This window comes from Cyrtonyx montezumae, unplaced genomic scaffold (assembly GCF_038088225.1).
Source record: "Cyrtonyx montezumae isolate F1298 unplaced genomic scaffold, pur_monq_1.0 scaffold_3, whole genome shotgun sequence".
In the NCBI taxonomy this organism is placed as follows: Eukaryota; Metazoa; Chordata; class Aves; order Galliformes; family Odontophoridae; genus Cyrtonyx; species Cyrtonyx montezumae.
Window position 1 is genome coordinate 64,049,301 of NW_027072034.1, and position 18,413 is coordinate 64,067,713.

The following is an 18,413-nucleotide window of genomic DNA, read 5'->3' on the forward strand; positions in this document are numbered from 1 at the left end:
ATCAAGTAGTATCACTGTACTCCTTGTAACTGCTGTAGTTCCCATAGAAATATATGGTGCATTACTTTCAGGGCCATCTATTTTCTCCCCCTACTCCTTGGCATGACATCATGAAAAATAACAATAACTTGGATTTGGTGATTAGCTGTGGCCAGAGTAGGATGAAAGATGTTTGAGTACTGACTCAGAAGCTGTTTCAGATGCTCCTTGGAGACACATAGAACCCTTTCAAAGCTCTCAGAAATCCTGCAGAAAGAAGCCAGTATCTGATAGTTAATACATAGCAACATGAACAACTTAAGATGAACTTTCTGCTTACACAAGAAACAAGAATTCTGTTTTCATTCTAAGAGAAGCTTTTCTAGCAAAGCAAATGACATTTAAGAAGTATTTACTTGGCTTGTTTGGTTTGATTTCTTCAATTCCACTTTAAGAATTTAAAGAACTCCCGTCAAAGAAAATTGCTTCTATCTTGGGTACTAGTAAGGAGCTCTTCATCTTAATGAAAAAGAATAAGAACTGTGCAAGCATGTATATGCATGCCCAGATACAGAAGAAATGCAGAAAGCTTTGCTGCATCAAACATTTATCATCAGAAAGCAGAAATGGCAGCTTCAGGAGAAAGAAACAGCACTAGGTAGCAGAAAAATTTCAGAGGCCTGTGAATTACCGTAACATTAGAAATAGCATTAACAGAATCTATTTAAATTTTGAATTACTACACTAATACACAGTAATACTAGAATTTCAGAATGCATAGTACTGAGCCTCCTACCACAATGTCAAGAGAAAGAAATTGCACAAATTCATCATAGTGATGTGTAACTATTTTTCTTAACCTTCTTCCTGACTGCTTCCTCATGCATATTCACAGATCATTTAATATATACTAACATAAAAAAATTCATCACTGCAAAATTGAGAGTCAGCTGTATCAGTTCAAGGAATGCCTCATGTTCCAACAGTCACAACAGACTGATATGGGAAGACTGTTTTGGAGTCATGTTAATGCTGGTAATGCTGGAGGCTCCCACTGGAACCTTCCTCTTATTCAAGAGAAAGAAGCCCAACTCCCTCAACCTTTCATCATAAGGCAGATACTCCAGACCTTTCATCACCTTCATTGCCTTCCTCTAGACCTGTTCCAACTCTTTCTCATTCTAGGAACCCCAGGCCCAGACACAGTAGTCCGGAAGGGATATAAAAAGGACAGAATAGAGGGGACAATTCCCTCCCTCTCCCCACCAACCACTCTTCTTTTGATGCAGCCCAAGATACTGTTGGCTTTCTGGGCTGCAAGCACACACACATTGATGGCTCATGTCCAGCTTCTCATCCACTGAGATCCCCAGGCTCTTCTCAACATGGCTGCTCTCAGTGAGTTCTTCTCCCAGTCTGTATACATACCTGGATCGCCCCAACCCAAGCGCAACAATGCTGTTCAACTTCATTACATTCTCAGTGGTTCACTTTTCAAGTTTGTCCATGTGCCTCTGGATGGCATCATTTCTCTCTATTGTGCCATGCACCACTCAGCTTGGTGTCATCAGCAAACTTTCCATGGGTGCACTGAACTCCACTCTATGTCACTGATAAATATGCTGAAGAGCACAATGAAAGCTGCTCATGGAACGACAAATGATGGTATGAATGCATCTTCATACATCACAGGAGCAGTTGAGTTTCTATTGAATTTTTTTTCCTAAAATGAGAGTGCAAAAATAAAACATGTATTATATGTCTATTCCACCTTGACTCCTGGGGAGTTTACTGATTGCTTAGGAGCACAGAATCCAGCAGTCTTCAAAAAAAAAGCAGCCTGTATCTTTATGATCTACAATGGTATTTCTCACAGCATTTCTATTTGTGACATCTGGCAATGAGGATAAAACAATTTTAAACTGAAGAGTCTAAATTGAACACTGCCATTCGAGAGCTTGAACAAGTAGAAGTCCCTAGAGACTGGAAAAAAAAAAAGCAATATCACATTCAAGAAGAATAGAGAGGATGACTCAGGGAACTACTCCCTGTTAGCCTCATTTCTCTGTCAAGATAGTGGTACAGACAATCCTGGAAGCTATGATAATGCACATGGAAATGAGGGAGGTAATCAGTATGGCTTCAACAAGGACAGGTCCTGCTTGACCAATCTTGTGGCTTTTTATGATGGTGTCCACTGAATCAGTTACAAAGGAAGAGCCACTGATGTCATCAATCCACACTTCAGTTAAGGCCTTTAACATAGTCCCCCATAACGTCCTTCAAATTGGAATGAGACATTTGATGGGTGGAGTGTTCACTGGACAAGGAACTGGTTGAGAGATCATACCCAGAGGGTGGTGAGTAACGGTTCAGTGCCTGTAGAGAGATTAGTGACAACTGGTGTCCCTCAGGGATCAGTGCTGAGCTCTTTAACATCTTCATTAATGACATTACCAGTGGGATCAGTGCACTCTCAACAAATTTGCAGGTAACATCAAGCACAAGGGAAGGGATGCCAACCAGAGGAATCTAGACAAGCTCAAGTAGTGGGCCCAGGAGAACCTCATGAGGTTCAACAAAGCCAAGTGCACAGTCTTGCACCTGGGTAGTGGAAGCCCCCACTATGCCAAATAGTGGAGACATTAGGATAGAGCACAGCCTTATCACAAAGGACTTGGTACTGGTGGATGTCAAGCTGGACATGAGCCAGCAACATGCCCTCACAGCCCAGAAAGCCAACTGTATTCTGAGCTGCCACTAAAGAAAAGTTGCTAGCAGGTTGAAGGAGGTAATCCCACCCCTCCACTCCCCACTAGTGAGTCCTCACCTGGAATACAGCACCCAGATGTGAAGTACTCAGTACAGGAGATGCATGGATCTGCTGGAGTGTATCCAGAGGAAGGCCACCAAAATAATTCAAGGGACAGGACACCTCCCCTACAGGAACATGCTGAGATAGTTCTGCTCAGAGAAGAGAAAGCTTTGTGGAAATCTGGTAGCAGCATTTCAGTACTTAAAGAGGGGTAGAAGGGAACAGACTCTTTAGCAGGGTCTGTTGTGATATGACACGGGGAAATGGGTTTATATCAAAAGAAGGGAGATTTAGATTGGGTATCAAGAACTTTTTTTTTTTTTAATGATAATGGTGGTGAGGTACTAGAACAGGATGCCCAGAGAGGTGGTGGATTATCTATCTCTGGAGACATGGAAGGTCAGGCTAGTCCAGGCTCTGAGCAATCCAATTTAACTGTAGATGTCCCTGTTCACTGTAGGGGAAAAGGCTGGACCTGAAGACTTTTAAAGGTAATTTCCAATTTAACAAAAATCATAAAACCATGACATCAGTATTCCATGTCCTAAAACCATGTGAAGCACTGGGAGTTATAAAGTTAATGTTTGAAGTCCACAGACTGCCAAATTTCCAGGTACCTGGTTTTCTGAAGAAAAGAACTACATACCCCAGAGCACACTGAATCCCCATTTTCCATCCAGATGGAAAGATAAAACTGCACACAAGTACTGGAGACCTCCTATTTTGCTGTTCATCTCAGCAGTGGAGATTCCCTAGCTGTCTTGCCTATAGCTTTTAGCATGAGGCCTTGGGTTTTTGGACACTCTTTGATTTACTAGTTTAAATTTCAATTATACTGTATTATATTGTGTTATTTTGTATTCTGATGTCTTATTTAGTAAACCAGTTCTCCTCCTCAGATCACTGCAGCTGTTTTGTTTTCAGGCCCACCTCCCTACCCTTTCCCTTTTCCCCCTTCCCAGGACATGGGCCCATGGGTCCCCCACCCCATTTGTCAAGGAATTAGGGCAAACCAGCTCACAAAACACTGACATAAGTCAAGCAATCCTATGATCTGATGAAATAAGTAACCTTTCCTTTTTGCTGTGATAAAGGTAGTTGAAAACACAGGATAAGAAGAGAGATACAAATGAATAGCTGAAATACCTGGTGTTTTAAGGGATACTACAGGCTAATTCTACCTACTCCACAGAGTACAATGAATTCAACAAACTAGTAGATTTTTTGGAAAGAAGGGACCCCAGAACACGAAACATTGCTTCTCACAACTCACTCACTTCACTTCAGTAGTTACCTTTTAGACTGAATTAGATTTGCAAGGAATCTAGCTGCCTAAAAAAGCAGCCAGATGATAATGTATTTAAGAATTGCTCTATAGAAGACACCTAGAGAACTAAACAAGTAAGGTATTCTAGCACTTTTTAAAGTTCCATTTACTCCCTTTTCAAGGATCGTATGTGAAAATATTTTCTAAAGACATTAAAGTCGTTGAAAGGTTTTCACCTAAGTAAATCTTTTTCTGAAGCTTTAAATGAGAAGGCAAAATAAATTACTACCTGGCAGAAACAAGGAAGTATTTCCTGTTGTTTCCTGATTAGAAAAAGTCTAAAACTGTTGATCAAGCTTGTAACAAAATCTCTATTGATTTTAAAGTTCATTGAAGCTTCATTTCAGATGTCTTTAAAGTTACAGAATTAAATACAGAAAATCTCTTAAGAATAGACCTTTCCTTTAACCTTTGCTCTTACTCCTATACATATGTAAATATAAATAAGTAGAAATAATTAAAAGTCCCTGTGTAAAGGGCCAACAGAAAAAACACTTTTGGACATGCTGGGATGAACTTGGTACATCTCAAACTCTTTCAGGGCAAGGCTCCTGCCATGACAACCACTTGAAGGTTGATATCATCAGGTATGAGATCCCATTCTCTCAAAGGATAGCCTTGCTTCACTGACAAACTGGCCTTACCTTTCCCATGGGAAAGTTCTTGCTACAAACTTACTGACAAACTCACTTGTTTTCTACCTTGGGACTGCACACCTACAAACCTAGCAGGCATAAAAGAATATCTGACAGTTGCCCCATGTCATCCTTTTATGGTCATTATTTACTACTCACTGGTTTGCAGCTACAATCTCCAGATGAATACTCCCCCCCCTCATCCCTTCCTTCAGCATCAAAGGCTGATGTTACAAATCCTCAAAACAGGCCTTTAAAATAGACTGCTAATAAATCTTCTCATGCCCATCTTTCTGATTCTTGTTCTTCCTGCCTTACCCTTTTCATTCTTTTTCTCTTATAAAGAGAGAGATCAAATAATTGCAAAACCTATTTCAGTTCCTTGAAAATTCTATCTTTTGTAAAGTTTAGGAATTGCAAGACTTACTTGCATTCCTTACTACTATATAGAATCTACTCTGAACTGTGAGGCTAAAGTAAAGTCTTAAGAGTGCCAGCGTTTTGGGATATTTGTAGTATACAGATTCTCATTAAAACTGATTATTCTGTGTGGATCTCCACATATCATTTTATCTTGATACAGCCAGGAGTATTTGTGAATCCATCACCCTCCTTATGAGCAGGGCACGACACAGTTCAAAGTTTATTGGAAGGATACTGAGGTATTAGTTATTTTTGTATTACTGGAAGGTAATACATGTTACACTGAGGTAAACTTAAGAATACAACTTCAGTATTGGAAGAATGATGAAAGTTCTGTATTATCAAATACTCAAGTTTAACAAGAAAAAACTTTCTATATTCTGAATGACCTCACATTTCATGTGAAGTGGCACTTATTAGCTAACACCTTTTTGCAGTGACAGTTTTAAGATTTCAAAATAAATGTATACCAGTAGATAATTACAGTTTTCTTTAAAATCCCAGGCAGATCTTTTGTTCTTCAATGACCAAGACACCAGTAAGCTTAAACAAATGGAAAAAACATATGTACTGCAGTAGCAGATCTATGTGTTATAAGATGAAATAAACACTACTGTGAAAAGCATACAGCCAACAAAGACCTCAGGATGCTGACTAATTCTCATAACCCTTTCCTCCCACCAGCACTGAGGAAGATGTAAGCTGTCAACCTTAATAAACGATAGCTACATTTTTGGGGGGAAGAGACTACACCATTAAACATTACTGAGCTAACAATAAACTGACTTGACATATCACATGATTCTTTTCTGCCCTTAACAAAACTGTATAAGGACACACTTTAATCCTAGTCTTCTAATATTCCTAGCAGGTGACATTTAAAGAAGCAAAGGACAACTGAGTTAAGGGCAGAAATACGTTCTGATCTGGGGACAGATGCACAAAACCATCTACGTTCGAGTCTACCTTGGAATTGAACATTTTAAGCCACATCAAAAGTTTTTTCATAAAATCAACATTATGCTATATGGTGGTGACATTTTTTTTAATTAAAGCTACCGGACAGTATAGAACTCCTTTTAAGTTTTGTCAGTTGTCCCACATGAAAAAAATGATTTGACATAGATCTATGTATACTGACAACAGAGACAGCATCACAACCAACTATGGCTTTTCTCCCTTTTCCTCCCCCCCTTTATTTCATTTTACACCTGTAAGGATTAAATTACCTAAATTTGTCTAGTGCTCAAGTGTAAGAGACTAATATCTTATACCATTGCCTCAAAGGTTGCTGATCAATAGGATCTTATCTACAAACTTTCTCACATAATAGAAACAGTTTTTGTTTGAAATAATGGCTTTATAATTAATGACATCACTACAGTGCTTAACAATTGTGTGAACAGAGCCCTACAGGAGCACTGAAATAGACTAAATTGTCTTCTCCAATGACACAACAGAACCACATGCTCAAAATGGAATAGAAAAAAGGTCCAGAGGAGGATCACTAAGATGATCAAAGGCCTGGAGCACCGCTCCTATAAAGAAAGATTGAGGGAACTGGGCTTGTTTAGAGAATAGAAGGCTCCAGGGAGAGCTCACTGTAGCCTTCCAGTACTTGAAGGGAGCATATAAACAGGAGGGAGAACAACTGTTAATATGGGTTGACAGTGATAGGACAAGGGGGAATGGTTTTAAACTAAGAGAAGAAATTTAGGTTGGACATTAGGAGAATGTTTTTCACTCAGAGGGCGGTGATGTACTGGAAAAGGCTGCCAAGGAGGCTGTGGATGCCCCATCCTTGGAGGCATTCAGGGCAACTCTGGATGTGGCTCTGGGCAGCCTGGTCCAGTGGCTGGTGACCCTGCCCACGGCAGGGGGCTTGAAACTAGATGACCTTTGAGGTCCTGTTCAACCCAGGCCATTCTATGATCGTGATATCAATCAGGGCTGAGCAAGCCTGGTTTGTTCAAGAAGAATCCTAACAAATCACACAACAGAAAAGCCACACATTTCCCACGTAATTGTTTAACACTGTAAACAGAGACAGGTTTATGGATATTTTTAATCCCTAATCTCATCACACGCAAACTGCAAGTTAAACTATTTCCTGATATTTGGAAGGGTAAGATTGCTTCTATAACTTCTTTCCTATGTCATGACAATCTTGCAGACAGCTAAAACTCAGCAATTTAGTTCACCCTCCATTGGAGCGAAAGTATAAACATCTTAATATAATCACAAATGTACTGAAGTAACATATGTTTCACTTTCTGCATGTAGAGGTGATTATATGATAATTAAGTATTACAAAACAAGTCCCTATCAGCATTGTAATACACACAAGAGAATTTTAAGTTGAGCTCAACACTAGAACATTCAAGTAATCTCAATACCAAACCAAATTTCTTCTTCATCTAAAAGAAAACATTTAGTTTGAAAAAATCTTCTAATCTGTACTTTGAACAGCTATGGTGAAGAACTGTACTTATCCAGGAGACAGGCTATGGACATATCACACTCCCTTGTACATACAAACTCCATAAGCACAGTTAATTATGCTATCAACACTAGAAGACAGCTATTGCCTTGATAGACTTATCTTGTAAAGTAGCAGCTAAAATTTTGAGCAGGGCAGCGTATTATTGAAATTTCTAGAAGTACAGGTATTTTTCAAAACAAAGCAAGATTCCACCATTTTAGACCCCATGGAAGTTGGAAGACTCCACAATGGAATATACATGCAGAAGTAGTAGTTGCCTTAAGGCACCCACCCACACAGGTGAGACTTCCTACTGTTAAATATTAGATAATGGTGAAAAAACAAAATGTAGGAGCCTGTATGGAAATACTGTACATAATCAACCATGATTAACTGACTTGAAGCTTTAAAAATTGTTAATTGTTAAAAAAATGTTAATTACTACATTATAAATAACACCGTGATTGGTGCACAGAAGTAAAATGCCATAAATAGTGGTGTTACATGTGCAAACAATAGATGGTAATCTCATAATATTATGAAATAGAAGTTAGTCCCAAATATTCTGGATATTGAGTGAATTATCCTTTTTTGGATACAGGATACTTGGCACTGACTTTTGCAGAAGCACTGACTTAGGCAGTTGAAACATTTATACCCTCCACTTCTACCCTCTATGCTTAATCTCAGCAACTCAAGTCAAATATATACAAATAACTGAAGTCAGCTAATTAAGAAATTGCATTAACAATGCTTGGGAGGTCCATAATGCAATTACTGTTCTAGGAATTGATGAGCTGTCAGAGTTTTACTAAATCTGAGGCAGTAAAAAAATGGAAGATTATAGTCTTATTAAAAGTAATGTCTCTTTCCCTATGACACTGTAGCTACTTAATTTCAACACAGCATAATCTTGATGAATTCCCACCAAAGCTAAAATTATTTAAAATAAAGAAAGTAAGAAATGCTTCTCAGTATTGCATAATATTGCAATTAGAGAAAAATTAGTTTCACCATGAAGCACCAGAAAGCACTGAAATACCCATGAAATAACTCGGATGAGACTCAAGATTGAGAACCAACAGAAAAGCTACTGAGTGTATAATAGTTCATCTTTGAGACTGCGTTAATTTTGACTTCTTAAGAAGAAATTGTCATGGCAATACCAGCAATAAGTCAGCAGTTCTAGCCTTATTCAAGCACTGAAAGTTTTTGTTTTCTTAAGAGGCCAAGTAAAGGTATGAAATAAAAAGCACATTATGAATTTTGTGTTTAATAGTCTAAAAACATTAACTTAACTCAACATTTTTTCCTCATAAGATGACAAAAGCACAAGGACACATACAAGAAGTACCAGACAAGGATATGATCTGGTAATTTCACTTCATTCCCATACTGAAAGAACTGGAACGCACAGGATGATCAAAGACTCCAATGGGGGGGAGGGGGAGAGGGAAGACAGGAGCTCATTACTGTGCTTTTATACTCCCATAGTTTTCTTTATCAGAAGTCTACAGAACAGTTTCAAGTATGTAAGAAAATAACTCCACAGTGATGGGGTAACATCTATTGGTCCTAAACTATACACCACTTCATCCTAAGATTTTCTACAGAACACAATACATTTTTTCTTTTGAAGGCAGCAGTGTTCAGTAAAGGCACTGTAAAGCATTTCAGTCTTGCAAGTCTGTTTTACTTTATTTTACTATACCATAACAAGCTAATGCTAACAAAATTATTTTTCCCCCTTACACCAAGTTTTGAGAGAACAGTAAGGTAGTATGCACACGTTTCACCACTACCCAGGGCTGTCAACGTTTAAAATCTTCAGAAACACATTAAATGTTCAGAACCAACTTAAGCTCATACTTTGAAAGTAACTGAAATTTAAAACAGAACAAAAATTAAAATACCTACTCTAAACCCATTTTAATTTAAAAAAAAAAGACAGGACTTGCTTGTTTTTTCAGGCAAGAAAGAAAATTCTTATAAGCACTCTGTTTAGATTTACATTACATTTATTGAAGCAATTCAATGGTTTTATGAAGAAAATAATTTCATGTCATAGCCCAATGTTTAATTAAAGGCCAATCTACAGAGACTTCTACAAAGAGCATCCATACAATCACAGCCTACTTGCAGAAAAGACAATAATTGCATCAGGACTTAAAGTAAAAAAAAAGTAAAAAAAAAATGAATACAGCCAAAGATTTTTTTCCATATTTTGTAAGGACTTGAAAAGCTCTAGATATAACCTATCACTGTTGTAAGAATATTACTGGCCAATATTTAAAAATTTATAAAAATTAGGCAAATATTCAGTGGCTGTCCAATTTTAAGTATTAAGGTAAAAACGTCACTAATTAAGACTAAAGTGATATTTGAAGAAAAAATACACAATAGCTTTCAAACAGCATTTCAAAATCTCCTTCTATTTGAGACAGTAAGTGGAGATATGAAATCAAAGTCTTCACATCCTCCAGCACTGCAAAGGGAAAAAAAATAGAAAAATGGCTGTATTTGATTCACTGTTTATAAACATAACAGGAAACAAATACTAAGCAAATGACTTTAAGAGCCTTTAAACGATTAAAACATGACTTGCTGTTAGTTCTTAACTGCTAACTAGCTTTGTGTATATATTTGGGATGAAATATTTTTCACTCTTTCCTCAAAACCACTACCATTTTAGAGTACCGCAACTAAAACAGTGCTTAGCATTTGACAAAATCTACAACAAAAAAAAAACAGAAACCAACACAACACTATTTTCCAAAAGGAACGAGACCCTCCCTGACATTGAAAAAAACTAACCCTATAATGATTAAGGTGGTCAAAGCAATTTTTAACACCCAGGGACACTGAAGATTCCTCTTGTCACAGGGAGCACTGAAAATACAGCATTATCTCTAACTTCCTTTCCAAACAAGTCGTCAGAATCACTCTGGAGTGCTCTTGAAATTGATATGTAAACACACACCACTTAAAAAGTGACTATTTGTATGATAAAACTACTCAACTGGGGATAACTAAGTAATTGTTTTTCTCATAAGTATCTTAATCACACACGGCTGTTCTTAATACAGAATTGATTGTACAGCTTCTATGTAAACCTTCTGACAACTGAAAATGAAAAGTCATGTTAAGTTCTTCTTAAAAAGGGCTGCTCTGAAAGTAATACCATTATATTTCACTGCTCCACAACATCAGAGGTGAACACTGTTGGTACAGCAGTAGAGATAGAGCCTTCCCACCAAAATCTCATTACATTTTGTTGTCATGTGGTAGATGGTAGCAGATGACAAAATGGCATCTGACATGCAAGTCTGTAAGAAGCAAAGAAGAGTTACCAAACTCCTCCAAGCAAAGTCCACTGACACTTGCTGAACAGTGGATGTGAGCACAATATGGCAGCAGTTGGTGCATTTCATCAGTGGAAACAGCGAGGTCTTGATGAAACACATAGCTAATTGCAGGAACTACACTGGAAAAAGCATTCTGTAGTTGAGAATAATTCTATCAAATAGTGATATTGTGCACTTCGTATCTGTTGCTGTTTCCATGGACATAAGCAGGAGGTATTACTTTCAGAGCAACCTATGAATTCCGGTAAGTTGATATTGTGCTTTTTCTTCTGGAAAAAAAAAAAAACCTTCACTGAGGAAAATCAGCACATCAGCAAAGAGCACTTCTTTGCCAGAGAATACAAAATTGTGCTTGAAGAAAGCATTATGCAAGCTTTGCACAAGCTCATCCATATTTTATAACTACAGGAATAAGCAGAATGTATCTAAAGCTTTTGATTTTTGACTTTACCCATCAAAATACTTCTACTGCTCCTTCTAAAACGCAGTAATATAGGCATTAATACAGTTAAGTTTAAAGAGCTTGCTGCAACTGACTTCACTTTGAAGGCACTTCTACATGGGATACCTACAAGTTAAATAGCCAAATACTTCAGTTAACATACAAGGCATATCATAATTCAGTTTCATGCATATCTACAGGCTGTTTTGAGCAATAAATGACTCATCTGATTTGACTAGCTTTGATATTATCTTTCTACAGAAGAAAAAAAATCTCCAGTTCTGCTTGTTAGTCTGTTGCTAGTTATGACATACTGCCACCAGGTGGAGATCATTTAATAGGAAGATGTCTATTCACATACTGCGGGAATTTCATAACCTGAAATTGCTACTGTAAAATAAGTGAAAACAGAATCTTGATTGAAACTGCTTAACATGGGCATAGACCTTGTATGTACTTCAAACACAAGCTAATAGACACCATATGTTGACAAAAAAAAACTGAAGTTCCCACAGTTGATTTGAAAAGTTCAGAACAAATTCATTATGAAAGGTCAAGCTGTAGCCAACAAACTAGAGAACCACTGCAAATGAAACCCTGTGGTATCGTGCCAGTAAAGTGGAGAGGGGGAAGCAGGTAACTGCTTAACATGATGGAACTGAGGCACCAAAAGGGCTGCTTCCCTAACATACACAAGAAAATACGCACACTATCACTTAAAAACAAAAAACAGTAATAGAAAACAGTTAACAAAAACAAGAGTGTCAAAGACAACACATGGCTTGCTTCTCTCCTAGCAGAGGGATACAGCCCTACATAAAAAAATACATTTTTTCACTGAAGGCCTGCTGTGCACTGTTATATCGTAACTTCACAACCCAATACATAGACTCCAGTAGAAAAGATTGCTATCATGACTATCAAACAAAATTCGGTTGGTGGAAAAAATCACCATCAATTCCAGTCCAAACCAAAACAAGAATCAAACTTTCAATTTCTCCTTACTGCAGATGGCATAGTAAAGCGAAGATGGAGAGCATTTCTCACGCTAAGAATGCGTGTTGATTTCATGCCCAGCTGCAGATTTGCATAGATTTCCAAATATTTATAATTACCCATGCCATATAAAACAAACAAGCTCACTAACTGGTTATCAGCCTTTTCTTCCAAATCAGTATGCCATTCCCTATCTTTTTGTTTTGGTTTAGACCTTCAAGCCTTTAAGTAAATAAATAACCACCTTCACAGTTATTCAAGATATCTGCTTTACACATTCTTTCATATTCATCTTATCAAAGCAGGTATTTGAGTGTGCTTCTTTTGCTCCAGTTTGCAATATGTAATTTCCTCTCCGGGCAGTGAGCACAAAACATTAATATCAAGATGTATACAAAAGTTATACACTGCTACATTTTTTTAAGCTGAATTATAACATTGCAAGCAGAAAATAAACAAAAGATGAACTACGTTAAAATACCCGCACTGTATTCCTTAGACACAAGTTTTAATAGGTCATAAAATGAATAAGCAGCTCTGGAAGTGAGAACTGTGCATCTTAGTTTTCTTTGAAGTAGCATGTCATTTCTAAAATCAGTAGTCCCTCAACGAGTTAAACATTCAGAGATACCACTTGAAATTCTACAGCTGACATTTTATAGAAAGATTTAATTCTACTGAGAGATCAGCAATGGGATTGTATTGAGTAAGGAGGTATTACGTTGGAGATACCACACCAGTTAACAATATATCAGCCTGGAAAACTACTTGAACATAAACCAGAAATAGAATCCATGATTCCAGCATTTTGAGAACCCCAAATCTGTACTGAATGTTCCACAGATTGACATTCTAGTCAAGCAAAAAGCAGTTTGTATGCTCCATGTAACTTGTAAGAGCTCAACCCTACAAACTATAATCCATTTCTTCTTACAGCATGCTGGAATCTGCAATTAAAGCTCAAACACAAAGGCTAGGCATTGAAGCAATTACCAGGTAATATACAAGATTCAACAGAATTAGAGAAAAAAGAGGTAATCAGTGTTCACAAACTGCAACTACAAATAATACAGATGGGTATTTTGATATGCTTCCATATAATACAAACTTCAGTGTTAGTAGTGACATCAATTTATTTCCATAGATATTAGTGATTAAAAGTAGACTTCCCTGATTAGAAAAATGCAGCAAATACTGTACAACTTCTTCAATGGTAATATTAGTAATTTTAATATTAATATTAATTTTAATATTAATATTAAAATTAGCTACTAAAAAGGTGACAGAGTAATGCAAGTTAAAATTACAGTCCAAATAACTTTGTGTTGGATAAGAAGTGCACCTTTAAAGTAGAAAAGGAAATGCTTAATGGGTTTCAAAATTTTGACAGTACATTCTGGCAAGGTTACTGCTGTTTCATCAGAGGATATTAAGCAACCCAGATGATCAGCACATTCCATTTGTTCATCCTTTCAAGCTTATGGAACTAGACTTTGGCATGTCAGACATGCTCCACTTGGGAGGCACTACAACTCCTGCTCTATTCTTTCTCAAAGCCTTTAGAAAACATTTCTTTCAGAACATGAGTTCACCACTAATTCACGATGAGATCACGACAGTAATGGAAACAAAAATCTCACTGCATGGGAAGTCACTAAACAGATTTAAGAAATTAAAGTTCTAGAAATAATTTCCTGAACAAATATACTATTACTTGGTATGGATTACTTAATTTATTTATCATGTAACTTAGTATTTAGATATATTTAGTTACTAAATACAATTGAAGAGGAACAATTTCAAACTCCAAAACTAATCCAATCAAGGAGTTTGTTTTAGGTGAAATTCTATTTTTCTCAATCTAGTATCCTGCTACTGTAGACACTGTGTTACAACATACAACTGGATTTTTTCCTCCTTAAAAATACTGTTTTATACAACGTAAGTTTTCAAGGCTGCTCCGTTTTTATAGTCTGAAAGTGTAAATACTACTTTCATCTAAAATTGTTCAGTCAGTCCATAATCATTTGTTCCTGCACTGAGCACATATTTCAAGTTCAATAAGGAATAATTCTTCCTTACACTTAAGGCTTCTGATTTTTTTTTTAGAGACTTCAAACACACCTTCTTCTACTTTAAAGGAAACAAGCCCATTATCTCATATATGTTTTCCTCATCTTCCAAGAGCATTTACTCCTGAAAAAAAAAACCACAAGATTTGTATACATTTATTAAAAGAACAGAATTCACTGGAATCACAATTATCACAAATTAAATCACTTAAATGAAAATTGCATTAATACATATTTACACACACAAATTCAGCTTCACATACCATTTGTTTTGAAACAAAGCCTGAGCCAACCAGACATCTGCTTAAAAGGTAGAAAAAAATAGTATGAGCATTTGCCACTGAATCCTGTTTGTTTCAGCTACAGGACCTTGAGAAATTTGATTTAATGGGAGGTATCCCTACCCACATGTGGCAAGGGGCTTGAAACAAGGTGTCTATCAAGGTCCCCCTTCCAATCCAAATCATTCCATGGCTTATGACTTCAAGATCATGACTACCCACTGTAATGCAATGGAAAGCACAGCAGTGACAGCAGACCAGCAAGGTCTTAGGCTGCAGCAAGTGAGGATTAGCTGAAATGCAACAGCCTCAGGCACAGAAATAAAGGAAAGAAGCTGCTTACCTTTGGGAGGCTTCAGATAGGCAGGGATGTCCAGTGAGATACCCTTACCACTATTGCCAACCCTTAAACAAGGTCTGCGAAGGGATGGATCCTGCCTCCCTCTCCTTTTCGTCATTCAGATACATCACCCACACCTGAGCTCCCCCGGGTTGGCCCTGCCTCCCCTCCAGGTGCTCAATCACTGCTTCCAAGTCATAGCTTATCATTTCCACTACACCTGCCCATTCACTTTGGCTTACACTTACACTGCAAAAGTTACCATTATCTCCACTTCCCAATTCTTCTCCATTTCATTTTTCTTTATCTTACAAAATCTTGGCATTGCAATAAAACATTTCTACTCTCCAGAACTCAAAAAATGAACACGTGGCACCCTTGAACTCATTCCACACTAACCAGCATGCTCAGGAAGAGTTACAGAAAGTAGTGGTAGAATATAATGGTGAAGCTAGTTGATTTCAGAAAGAACTGAGCTAGAAGATTTAACTTTACTGGAAGAGAGTTTGAATGCCAACCCAACATCACTACATTTCTTGATACATTCTTAAAGATGTTTTTTTTTTTTTTAATCTTAAGACTCACAGGTTTCTCCACCAGAAGACAAGGGGGGTGGAGGGAAGAAAAAAAAAAAAATGTGTCACAGGAGGAAAGAGCCATGCCCGTCTTCCACCATGCAATGCTGTTCATAAGTTGAGGATAAACAAATGCTGCTCATGACTCATAACTACTGTTCTACAGATACAAATACTACCATTCTGCAAAATTACCCATTTTGAACACTGAACAACTGACTCATGTATGGAGTAAGTCACTGTATGGAGTCTCTTATTAAATCAAACGGTACTCCACTGTAAAAGAAGGGAACAAGGGGAATGGGGTAGCAGAGTAGGGTGCTGGAAGAACAGCTGAATAAGCACTAAAGGAATGGGTGTACAAGATCCACAACCTACACAGTAGGTGTAAATACTACTTTACTGTATAAGCTATATACTCCACTGTCAACCACTTCAGAATTAAGATTCAATTCCAGACACTGGTACAGAAAGCCTATATTCTTTGGCTATGCAGCAACAAAAAAAAGAGGAAGATGCGTATTAAATTATATATCTTGTTAGAAAAAACAAACCATTTCTTTCCCCTCACCTAATTCCTTGCATTTAAGGAGAAAATCACTTAGGATAGCTAGCTGGCTGTCAATGAACATTAGAAGAACTTTACCCAATATAATACATTATAATAATGTTTTCCAGCAATTTACAGTTATTTTTATACAGCAATATGAATTTTCACTTTGAGTTAAGATTACTGACTTTTCATTGCACCACCCCCTCTGTCATTGCTTTGCCTAACAAGTAATAAACTTTGTAACTTAAAATAACAGAGGTCCTGTCAGCCACTCAACAGAGGTAATTCTGCCTCTCTGAATCTAACACCTGTCATCACTGTGCTAAAATAATAGAACCAGTTTTTTTACAGATAAGATTTAGTAAGATGTGTTACAACAAGACAACACAGACAATACATCCTTTTAAGATCTAATGATGAAAAAAGCCTTACGTAAAAATTGCAGTTTGCATTGCAAAGCTTAAGTTCTGCTGGGACAGTTCATAAAAAGTTCAGAAAAAAGTGACTATATGAAGCTTAATTAAGAACACAACCTTAAAGTATTTACAGCCAACTGTTCACTTTCCAAGTGCAGAATAAAGTCTATAAAAATAACACAAAGTAAAAACACCCTACTGTTGTGTCTTGATGTAAACAGTAGGCACACAAAAAGACATTACCAATTTGAACACATATGTACATATACAAGTGGAGGAAAAGCATTATCGCACTCCCCTAAAAGGTTATTTTGCACTTCACTTTACATGGATAACTTTTATCCTCTGTCTCCTTGGTAAGTTCAGACTTTTTTGTTTCTTGTAATACTTCTTTTCTAACCGATGTCAGATGTTATTCTAACAGTTCCAGACAAATCTAGCTGTCTTGGTTGATGTTGTTTTGCTTTTACAGGAGCAGCATGAAGTTTTTAATACTGAATAATAACATATTGAAGGTTACTTGTAATTGGTCATAATCTCATCTTCATGCAGTGATTTGGCATGTTTTGATTTGAAGAATCAGGTTTTTTTTTCTACCTATAAATCCTTCCTATAATTGATTTAAAACTACCAGAAGAGAGGGGGCAAGAAAAGCCTGAATATTTTAGTTACACAAGCTTCCTTTCATTTTAACTGTTTCTGCCTTTTAACTAGCTGCTAACTAGTCAAGAAACAACAAACCGTATTTTGTTAAAGCTGGCACGTTCTGAAGTTAATCTGCTGACATAGTTTTGGCAGCTATCCCAGTCCAGGGAAAAAAGAATGTATGGATTGAAACTACTTTGCATTCTGGTCAGAAATACACACTAGCAACATGACAACGAACTTTGCAGTCAAAAAGATTCCTGTTTTAGAAAACTGCATAAAGGGTACAGATTAAATAAAACCTGTAGTTTACCAAATTCTAAGATTTAATGTGCAGAATCTCCAGTCAAGATTATGAAAAACAAGATACATACTAGATGAAACAAAATATAACATCTAATAAAATGACAGCTATTCTTGTCAAGCAGCTTATTTAAACATGAAAAAAGGTGTTTTCATCTAAGTAACAGGAAGGATATTTTTTATTAGAATACCCACATATCTTGCAAACAAAAATATAAAAGATGCAGAACAACTTAAAACACTCAGTTCTTCAACTTCCCAAAAAAAATATACTGTACCTTACTGGAGAACTTCTATTTCAGAATTAAAGAGCAGCTTTAAAAAACAGGTAGTAAAGATCTAATTGAATAGTAGATAAACCAATCCCCCCAAAAAATATCAAAAAGCCTGATAAAACTCCATTTTATCTGCAAAATGGGTTAATACAAGTGTTACTCGTGGTTCTGCCAGCCATTGTCCTTACAACTCCGACCAAGTTGTATTACCTTATAGAGTTACTCCAGTAAACAACAGTAACAATCCTGATTTAACTTGTGTTATTATGTTAAACTTTTAATCTAAGTAGTTCCTGAAGGGAGAAATATTTTCTTATTTTCAGACCCCATCTCTGAAGGATCTCAGCAATGCCACGTATCCCCAGCTCTCATGCTATCATCTTTGTTGCAGTTAAGGAAGATTTCTAAAACATCCTTTTCAGTACTTCACCTAAAAGCCAAAGCACAAGAAAAGTTAAATAGATGTTACTGACTTCACTGACAACTACA

General features: G+C 36.9%; 1 protein-coding gene across 1 annotated transcript in view; it reads right to left on the reverse strand.

Annotated features, from left to right (window-relative positions):
• The window catches only part of NCAM2 (neural cell adhesion molecule 2), a 222,339-nt gene extending 204,762 nt beyond the window's left edge, over positions 1 to 17,577 (reverse strand). Inside the window, exons 1-2 of the mRNA XM_065740855.1 lie at positions 17,543 to 17,577; positions 17,029 to 17,096 (exon numbers count right to left, since the gene is read on the reverse strand). Coding sequence (XP_065596927.1) covers positions 17,029 to 17,096; positions 17,543 to 17,577 — 103 coding nt within the window. The remainder of the gene's footprint in view (positions 1 to 17,028; positions 17,097 to 17,542) is intronic.
• Positions 17,578 to 18,413: the final 836 nt, after the last annotated feature.